The 10,851-nt window shown below is 46.1% G+C and overlaps 1 protein-coding gene across 1 annotated transcript in view; it reads right to left on the bottom strand.

The window, feature by feature from the left end:
- The window catches only part of RP9 (RP9 pre-mRNA splicing factor), a 70,553-nt gene that overhangs the window by 3,494 nt on the left and 56,208 nt on the right, over positions 1–10,851 (bottom strand). Inside the window, exon 5 of the mRNA XM_029589786.1 lies at positions 9,076–9,137. Coding sequence (XP_029445646.1) covers positions 9,076–9,137 — 62 coding nt within the window. The remainder of the gene's footprint in view (positions 1–9,075; positions 9,138–10,851) is intronic.

The following is a 10,851-nucleotide window of genomic DNA, read 5'->3' as shown; positions in this document are numbered from 1 at the left end:
AGATCACGAGGGATTCAGTTAACAGCAGAGGGTCGGATGGAGTCACCCGGAGCTCCAGTCGGGTCAGAACAATTTGTGAGCCAGGGAAAAGAGTGAATCCTGAAAATGGTTAAATACTTGCAGGGGGGGGAGGGGAAGCAGAGTGAGAAGAAGTGAATGTTGGGAAGGTGAGAGGTGTGAATGCTTGGAGAAATGGGGCGGTGAAGAGAGGAGTGAATGCTTCTGGGAAGAGTGATATGAAAAGGGTGAATATTGGAAGAGTTGAAGGGGATAAATACTAGGAAGAGGTGAGAAGAAAGTTGATTGCTGTGGACAGCACAACAGAAGCTAAATGCTGTGGGGGAGGTAAGGAGGGATGAATATCTCCCTGTCGTCGGGGAATGAAAATTGGACTGTCTGGCTCCTTATTCCTCCCCAATGTCCATGCTGCCATTTATTATGCAGCAGATGTGAGGGGGACTGGGGCTAGGGTGGGAGTAATGGAGGGAAGGAGAGTGAGGCTAGTATAGAAAGATACATGAGAGCTATATTAGAGTGGGATTGTATGTGAAATAGTATGAGGAAAGTGGAGCTCACATGATTTAGCCAGGGATGGGGGTAGAAGAGGTTTGAAGAAAGGAAAATTGATTCTTACCTGCTAATTTTTGTTCCTGAAGTACCATTGATCAGTCTAGACGAGTGGGTTTATTCATCCCTACTAGCAGATGGAGGCAGAGAACAAAACTTTGAGGCACTGCTACATAACTGAGAGTGCCACCTGCAGTCCCTCAGTACTGACCTGTACCGAAGCCAAGATGTCCACCTAAATAAACCCCAATAAACCTCGGGCGAAAAGAGACCTAAAGTTGTAGCCCCCTGCAAACTAGGCCCCCCTTGATTTAACAAAACATATACCAATTATGAACAGTCTTCATCACTCTGATCAAATCAAATGCCAGCTCAATAAGCTTAGCCATCTCCAGAAGCAAGGAAGTCTTTCGTCAGAAGGGATGGGTCTCTGGACTGATCTGTAGTACTTCAGGAACGAAAATTAGCAGGTAAGAACCAATTTTCCTTTCCTGTTCATAGCCCGGATCAGTCCAGACAAGCGGTTCCCTTTATTCTGGGCGGGAACCTGAAAGACCCGTGTGCAATACACTCTCCCCAAACATCGCTTCCTCTGGAGCACGCACATCTAAGTGGTAATGTTTGGTAAAAGTGTGAAGAGAAGATCACGTCGCTGCACGACAGATCTCCTGCAGAGAAAGCAGCTGACACTACGCCCACAAGGTCATCTGCGCCACAGTGGAATGTGCTCGCAACCCCTCCGGCACTGGCTGGCCTTTGCAGATGTAAGCTGAAGCTATCGTCTCTTTTAACCAGTGAGCAATCGAGCCCTTGGAAGCCTTATTTCCCTTCTTTGCTCCACTGAACAGGACAAACAGATAATCCAATCTCTGAAAGAGATTTGTTACCTTGAGATATCGCAAAAGGATACGACGCATATCCAATAAGTGAAGTTCCCTTGCCATCAAAGAATCGGCTGCCAGGTTTGAAAAGGCCGGAAGCTCGACCACCTGATTAAGATGAAAAGAGAACACTACCTTTGGCAAAAAGGAAGGAACCGTAAGTAAAGAGACCCCATCTTAAATGATTTCTTTGCTTCGGTGTTTACTGAAGAGGATGTTGGGGAGGTACCCGTAATGGAGAAGGTTTTCATGGGTAATGATTCAGATGGACTGAATCAAATCACGGTGAACCTAGAAGATGTGGTAGGCCTGATTGACAAACTGAAGAGTAGTAAATCACCTGGACCGGATGGTATACACCCCAGAGTTCTGAAGGAACTAAAAAATGAAATTTCAGACCTATTAGTAAAAATTTGTAACTTATCATTAAAATCATCCATTGTACCTGAAGACTGGAGGATAGCAAATGTAACCCCAATATTTAAAAAGGGCTCCAAGGGCGATCCGGGAAACTACAGACCGGTTAGCCTGACTTCAGTGCCAGGAAAAATAGTGGAAAGTGTTCTAAACATCAAAATCACAGAACATATAGAAAGACATGGTTTAATGGAACAAAGTCAGCATGGCTTTACCCTGGGCAAGTCTTGCCTCACAAATCTGCTTCACTTTTTTGAAGGAGTTAATAAACATGTGGATAAAAGTGAACCGGTAGATATAGTATACTTGGATTTTCAGAAGGCGTTTGACAAAGTTCCTCATGAGAAGCTTCTAGGAAAAGTAAAAAGTCATGGGATAGGTGGCGATGTCCTTTCGTGGATTGCAAACTGGCTAAAAGACAGGAAACAGAGAGTAGGATTAAATGGGCAATTTTCTCAGTGGAAGGGAGTGGACAGTGGAGTGCCTCAGGGATCTGTATTGGGACCCTTACTTTTCAATATATTTATAAATGATCTGGAAAGAAATACGACGAGTGAGATAATCAAATTTGCTGATGACACAAAATTGTTCAGAGTAGTTAAATCACAAGCAGATTGTGATAAATTGCAGGAAGACCTTGTGAGACTGGAACATTGGGCATCCAAATGGCAGATGAAATTTAATGTGGATAAGTGCAAGGTGATGCATATAGGGAAAAATAACCCATGCTATAATTACACAATGTTGGGTTCCATATTAGGTGCTACAACCCAAGAAAGATCTAGGTGTCATAGTGGATAACACATTAAAATCGTCGGTACAGTGTGCTGCGGCAGTCAAAAAAGCAAACAGAATGTTGGGAATTATTAGAAAGGGAATGGTGAATAAAACAGAAAATGTCATAATGCCTCTGTATCGCTCCATGGTGAGACCGCACCTTGAATACTGTGTACAATTCTGGTCGCCGCATCTCAAAAAAGATATAATTGCGATGGAGAAGGTACAGAGAAGGGCTACCAAAATGATAAGGGGAATGGAACAACTCCCCTATGAGGAAAGACTAAAGAGGTTAGGACTTTTCAGCTTGGAGAAGAGACGACTGAGGAGGGATATGATAGAGGTGTTTAAAATCATGAGAGGTCTAGAACAGGTAGATGTGAATCGGTTATTTACTTTTTCGGATAGTAGAAAGACTAGGGGGCACTCCATGAAGTTAGCATGGGGCACATTTAAAACTAATCGGAGAAAGTTCTTTTTTACTCAACGCACAATTAAACTCTGGAATTTGTTACCAGAGGATGTGGTCAGTGCAGTTAGTATAGCTGTGTTTAAAAAAGGATTGGATAAGTTCTTGGAGGAGAAGTCCATTACCTGCTATTAAGTTCACTTAGAGAATAGCCACTGCCATTAGAAATGGTTATATGGAATAGACTTAGTTTTTGGGTACTTGCCAGGTTCTTATGGCCTGGATTGGCCACTGTTGGAAACAGGATGCTGGGCTTGATGGACCCTTGGTCTGACCCAGTATGGCATTTTCTTATGCTCTTATGTTCTTATCTGAAAAACGGAGGAAAGGGTCCCTACACAACAATGCTTGCAGCTCAGAAATTCACCTAACGGAACAGATGGCCACCAGGAAAACAGTCATCAGGGTTAAATCCTTCAATGAGGCCCTCCGCATCAGCTCAAAAGGGGGTCCACACAGCACCCAAAGTCCCAAATTCAAATTCCAAGCTGGACAGATCTTCCACACCAGAGGACGCAGGAAATGAGCCACATCCGATTGAGACGCCAGCGGTCTTCCCTGAATCTTGCCACGCAGGGAACCCAAAGCTGCTATCTGGACCCGAAGGGAATTATATGCTAACCCCTTAGATCAGTGGTCCCCAAACCTGTCCTGGAAGGCCACCAGCCAGTCAGGTTTTTGGGATATCCACAATGAATATGCATGAGAGAAAATGTGCATGTTATGGAGGCAGTGCATGCATATTTTCTCTCATGCATATTCATTGAGGATATCCCAAAAACCCGACTGGCTGGTGGCCCTCCAGGACAGGTTTGGGGACCACTGCCTTAGATAATCCGCACTGCAGAAAATCCAAGAACTGCAGGCCATCCACCTCTAAGGGTTGCACTCTATTTAGCAAACACCAGGATTCGAAATCTCTCCACACCCGGACATAAGCCATTGAAGTGGAAGGTTTCCTCACCTGAAGCAAAGTTGCAATCACTGGTTCTGAACATCCCTTCAAACGGAGCCGCTGCCTCTCAAAAGCCAAGCCGCTAGATAGAAGCGATTCTCCAGGTCTGAATATATGGGTCTCTGACGAAGTAACTCAGAGATGAGCCAAACAAACAGGTTTGTCTACCGCCAGATGCAGAAGGTCCGCAAACCACGGCCGATGCAGCCACTCGGGCACCACCAGAATCACTCTGCCTGGATGAACTTTGATATGCCACAGCACCCATCCTACGAACGGCCATGGAGGAAACACATACAACAAGAGGAGTGTCGGCCATGGTTGAACGAGAGCATCGATGCCCTCCAATCTGACCTACCATCTGTGACTGAAAAAGTGATCCATTTTCACATTTGCTGGAGTCGCCATGAGGTCTATCACTGGTTTGCCCCACCTTGCTTCGCCGACAACTCCCACTCCCCTGGATCCAGACGCTGTCTACTGAGGATGTCCGCTTGCACATTGTCCACTCTGGCCACATGAGAAGCAGCTAGTCTCTCTAGATGTTTCTCCGCCCATACGGACAGCTCCTGCGTCTCCAGTGCCACTAGACGACTCTTTGTAATGCCGTGATGATTGATGTATTCTACTGTCGTCGCATTGTCCGACAATACTTGAACCGATTTGCCCCAAACTAGCGGAAGAAATGCCAAAAAAGGCCTTGTGCACTGTCCTGGTTTCCAATCAGTTGATCGACCAAGCTGCCTCCTCGGCAACTACTGACCTTGGGCCGATTTTCCTAGACAAATTGCCCCCATCCAGAGAGGCTGGCATCCATGGTTACCAGTACCCAGTTGGGTATTTCCAGATCCATTCCCTTCTCCAGATTTTGCCACGACAGGCCCCTATGAACAATAGGGTTTGAGAGGGAACTAGCCTGGATTTTGGATAGTTTATGAGAAACCCTAGGGAGATCACGGTATGGCATGTGAGACGTCGAGATGTCAGTGCAGTTTTCTGAGTAGAAGCCCTGATTAACCAATCGTCGAGATAGGGGTAGATGTGGACACTTTGACTCCTGAGAAAGGCAACTATCACAATGAGGCATTTGGTGAAGACTCGTGGGGCAGATGCTAGGCCGAATGGTAACACTCGATATTGGAAGTGTTTTGGGCCTACTAGGAACCGCAGGAATCTGCGAAGTGATGGAGTAATGGAAATGTGTGTGTAGGCGTCCTGGCGGTCTAGAGAGCAGAACCAATCTTCCCTTTGGAGAAGGGGAAGAAGAGAACCCAAGGTCACCATCTTGAACCTTTCTCTTTGAAGGTATTTGTTTAAGGTGTGAAGGTCCAATATTGGGCGAACACCACCTGACTTTTTTGGTATCAGAAAATACGGGGAATAGAAACCCTGCCCTGTTGGGAGAGGGGCACTGGTTCTATTGCTCAGGAATGGAGGAGGAGGGAGACCTCCTGCTCCAGGAGCGGGTGAGTGGTCGGATGTTCCCCCCTTCAGCCGAGGTGGGGAATCCGGTGGAACAGAGAGAAAGTTGAGGTGGTAACCTTGGGTTATTACAGAGAGTACCCACTGACTGTGGTGATTGTGTGCCATGGTTTGGAGAGGTGGCACAACCGGCCTCCGACGGGAATAGTCGGAAGTGGAGGCTGGGTACTGCTCTCTAGGAAGGCGTCAAAAGCCAGACGCTGGACCTGGTTGGGAGGCTGGCTGCGACTTCTGTAGTCAATGTTGCTTGGATTGGCCTTTTTGGTAAGGCTTAGAAGCTCAAGCCCTGGACGCTGGGGGATAGAAAATCCTTTGCTGGTAGAATTGTCTCTTGGGAGTCTCTTCTAAAAGAACGTTTGGAAGAGGAAGAGAGAACAGAAGGCAGTAAGGAGAGCAGGCACAGAGTCTCTTGGTGGTCCTTGAGCTGCGCCACTGCTTCTTGAATCTTTTCTCTGAAAAGATTATCCCCAGTACAGGGCAAGTCAGCTAACCTGTCCTGTACTTCTGGTCTGGAGGTCTGAAGACTTTAGCCAGGCCCATCTCCTCACACTAATTCCTGCCGCCGACACTCTGGAGGCAGTGTCGAAGATGTCATATGCCGAACGTACTTCATGTTTGGCAGCATCTAGACCCTTTTGTACTAGGGCATGAAGTTGGTCCTGGAATTGCAGAGGTAAGGCTTCAGCAAATTCCTGAATCTTCTTAAACAGGGACCTATTGTACTGGGTCATGTATAATTGATAGGAATCAATGCGAGAGATGAGCATTGACCCATGAAATACTCGTCTTCCAAACGCATCCAGAAGTTTCTGTTCCTTTCCTGGGGGAATGGAAGAGTGTGGTTTGGAGCATCGTGCCCTCTTCTGGGCTGACTCCACTACTACTGAATGATGATCTAGTTGAGCTCTCTGAAGCCAGGGGTTGGATGAACTAGATAGGTGGCATCTGCCTTACGGTTAACAGGTGCCACAGAGCCAGGGTGCTCCCAATTTCTCTTTAAGAGGTCCAAAAGGATGTCATGAATAGGGATAGACATGATTTCCTTAGGAGCATCGAGAAACTGGAGAAGTTGTAGCATCTGATGCCTACAGTCCTCTTCAGTCTGTAGCTGGAATGGAACCGTTTCAGACATTTCTTTAACAAAGTTGATAAAGGACAAGTTCTCTGGAGGAGAATGCTTCCTTTCATCAGGAGGAGAGGGCTCTGAAGGCAGATCGTCTGAATCCTGGGACGAATCATCGGTCCAGGGATTGTATGGCTCATCATCAGCTCCCATATGTTCATCAGAAGGGAGGCATCGAGGGAGGCACTGGAGGCATCAATGGAGGCGTCGGTGGTAGCACTCCGGAGGGTGGAATGGAGATCGGTGATTCTTCTTCTTCTTCCGATGACAAGGGTATCGGTGAGGAAGGAATCTGGGCCATCGGTTCTCTCGGATGCACCGGTGGAAGGGCACCGATTAACTTGTCCATTCTTACCAATAGCGGTGCAAGCGCCATGGGTATCGGATCGATGGCCGGCTCGGGAACCAGCACTGGCATCAAAGGAGGTTTGAACCCCTGGAGTGCTTTTCCGATGGCCTCTTGGATCATCCGATCCAATTCCTCACGGAAACCTGGGGCATGGATACCCGGTTCCAGAGTAGGAGGCAGCACTGGCGTAGCCGGAGGGTTCACCGGTGAAGGTGGACTCGTGGATCCCGGCACCTGTCCAGGTGGCGAACGCCTCGGTGACCCAGAGCCAGAAGAGGATGGGGCCTTTTCTGTTCGGGACTTCTTTGTCAGTGGCTCAGACGACGTCGATGCCAAGGGCTTGCCTGTATCGGTGGCCTGAGCTTTACGGTGGCGGTGTCACTGAAGAGGTTAAGGCTGTTCAGCTTGGAGAAGAGACGGCTGAGGGGGGATATGATAGAAATCTAAGATTATGAGAGGTTTTGAACGAGTAGATGTGAATCAGTTATTTACACTTTTTGAACGAGCAGATGTGAATCGGTTATTTTCGAATAATAGAAGAACTAGGTGGCATTCCATGAAGTTAGCAAGTAGTACATTTAAGACTAATCAGAGAAAATTCTTTTTCACTCAACGCACAATAAATCTCTGGAATTTGTTGCCAGAGGATGTGGTTAGTGCAGTTAGTGTAGCTGGGGTCAAAAAAGGTTTGGATAAGTTCTTGGAGGAGAAGTCCATTAACGGCTATTAATCAAGTTTACTTAGGGAATAGCCACTGCTATTAATTGCATTAGTAGTATGGGATCTTCTTAGTGTTTGGGTAATTGCCAGGTTCTTGTGGCCTGGTTTGGCCTCTGTTGGAAACAGGACACTGGGCTTGATGGATCCTTGGTCTGACCCAGCATGGCAATTTCTTATGTTCTTATGATCTTCCCCTCAGTCTTTCTTCCGAGGAGGAACAGAGGGGGTCGACACCCGCGGAGTTGTCGAAGCCGGTCGGGCCTCAGCGGTTTCCCGCTGCTGGCGCGAAGTAGACTGTACTGGTTCAGACGACGTCGATGGCGTCGGGGTTTTTGGCCGAAAGAGACGTCCCATCTTCTCCAGCCTAGCCTTGCAACCCTTTGGTGTCATTTGGGCACATTTGGTGCAAGCATCATGGTCAGACTCCAAACACATCACACAGACCGTGTGAGGGTCAGTGATGGACATCGTTCAAGTGCAGTCAGGGCACTGACGGAAACCCGACGCCATGGCTTCGACAAAATTTAGCTGCGGTGTGGTCAATGGTCAGTAGGCCGCGAGAGAAAAACTTGACAGGAATTGACCTCAAGCAGGTAAAAAAAACTTACCGTTTGACCGTGGAGCAAAAATATCGATAAGGGGACCCCTGTGGGGTAAAATTGTTTTTGAATTTTTTGAAGAAGTTCTGTGAGGAAAAATTCCTGTCAGGAATCTCTGAAGACCTCCTTAACCTGCGTGGCTACTGCTGCGCGGAAAAAAGAAGACTGAAGGGGGGACCCCTGCTAGCTGCAGAGTTGGTGCTATGCTGGGCATGCCCAGTAGGTGCCAGTCAAAGTTCTGGAAACTTTGACAAAAGTGTTCCATGATTGGGCTCCATCCTGATGATGTCACCCATGTGAGGACTACCATTCTGCTTGTCCTGTGATAAATACAGGGAATCTCCGAGGGAGTGATGGAAATTATAAAGCTAAATTAGTTGGGCAGATGGGCATACTAGAATAGGTCTTATGGTCCTTTTCTGCCATTATGTTTCTATGAAAAGGCCAAGGGGTGTAGGAGGAAAGGAAAGATGGTAGTGATACTAGGATGGATGATGCTGATGCCAGGGTCCTGGAAGGAATGGTGATGATGTCAGGGGATGGGGGAAAGGCAAGGTGTTGCTGCTGAGTGGGGTTAGGAGAGGAAAGGTGATGGTACTCTGACTTTTTTATGTCATGTCACAAAATGTTGGGTATGTCGTGATATAAAAAAGGTTGGGAATCATTGATCTGTGCTATGTCTACAAATCACATCTTAAGACATGTTAAGGGTAGGTGATTTCTAACCAGCACTTACCTCATTTCCTTTTCTTGGCGCTTGTTTTGCTTTATTAAGTCATACATGGGATCTTCATGTGCCTTAAAAAGAGAAAGAGTTAAGATCAGTAAAACCAAAGCCATCTATAATGCAGAGGGTCCTAATCCCAAAATCCCAGAAGATCTGTGGGCAGGTCAAAAGATAAAGCCACAATATTTAAAAAAGGCTCCAGGGGTGATCCGGGTAATTATAGACCAGACCAATTATAGACCAGTGAGCCTGACTTCAGTGCCGGGAAAAATAGTGGAAACTATTCTCAAGATCAAAATTGTAGAGCATATAGAAAGACATGATTTAATGGGACATAGTCAACATGGATTTACCCAAGGGAAGTCTTGCCTAACAAATCTGCTTCATTTTTTTGAAGGGGTTAATAAACATGTGGATAAAGGTGAACCGGTAGATGTAGTGTATTTGGATTTTCAGAAGGCGTTTGACAAAGTCCCTCATGAGAGGCTTCTACGAAAACTAAAAAGTCATGGGATAGGAGGCGATGTCCTTTCGTGGATTACAAACTGGTTAAAAGACAGGAAACAGAGAATAGGATTAAATGGTCAATATTCTCAGTGGAAAAGGGTAAACAGTGGAGTACCTCAGGGATCTGTATTGGGACCGGTGCTTTTCAATATATATATAAATGATCTGGAAAGGAATACGACGAGTGAGGTTATCAAATTTGCGGATGATACAAAATTATTCAGAGTAGTTAAATCACAGGCAGACTGTGATACATTACAGGAGGACCTTGCAAGACTGGAAGATTGGGCATCCAAATGGCAGATGAAATTTAATGTGGACAAGTGCAAGGTGTTGCACATAGGGAAAAATAACCCTTGCTGTAGTTACACAATGTTAGGTTCCATATTAGGAGCTACCACCCAGGAAAAAGATCTAGGCATCATAGTGGATAATACTTTAAAATTGTCGGCTCAGTGTGCTGCAGCAGTCAAAAAAGCAAATAGAATGTTAGGAATTATTAGGAAGGGAATGGTTAATAGAACGGAAAATGTCATAATGCCTCTGTATCGCTCCATGGTGAGACCGCACCTTGAATACTGTGTACAATTCTGGTCGCCACATCTCAAAAAAGATATAGTTGCAATGGAGAAGGTACAGAGAACAGCAACCAAAATGATAAAGGGGATGGAACAGCTCCCCTATGAGGAAAGGCTGAAGAGGTTAGGGCTGTTCAGCTTGGAGAAGAGACGGCTGAGGGGGGATATGATAGAGGCCTTTAAGATCATGAGAGGTCTTGAACGAGTAGATGTGACTCGGTTATTTACACTTTCGAATAATAGAAGGACTAGGGGGCATTCCATGAAGTTAGCAAGTAACACATTTAAGACTAATCGGAGAAAATTCTTTTTCACTCAACGCACAATAAAGCTCTGGAATTTGTTGCCAGAGAAGGTAGTTAGTGTAGTTAGTGTAGCTGGGTTCAAAAAAAGGTTTGGATAAGTTCTTGGAGGAGAAGTCCATTAATGGCTATTAATCAATTATACTTAGGGAATAGCCACTGCTATTAATTGCATCAGTAGCATGGGTTCTTCTTAGTGTTTGGGTAATTGCCAGGTTCTTGTGGCCTGGTTTTTGGCCTCTGTTGGAAACAGGATGCTGGGCTTGATGGATCCTTGGTCTGTCCCAGCATGGCAATTTCTTATGTTCTTACTCACAGGCCAATGTAGAAAGGTGCGTTCAGCTGAATGCACAATTTTACTAGCATTTCAATGTACATTTTCGGCATGCTGCTTCGTG

This window comes from Rhinatrema bivittatum, chromosome 2 (genome assembly GCF_901001135.1).
Source record: "Rhinatrema bivittatum chromosome 2, aRhiBiv1.1, whole genome shotgun sequence".
NCBI lineage: Eukaryota > Metazoa > Chordata > Amphibia > Gymnophiona > Rhinatrematidae > Rhinatrema > Rhinatrema bivittatum.
Note: the sequence above shows the minus strand (reverse complement) of the source record. Positions and strands in the feature narration are given on the sequence as shown.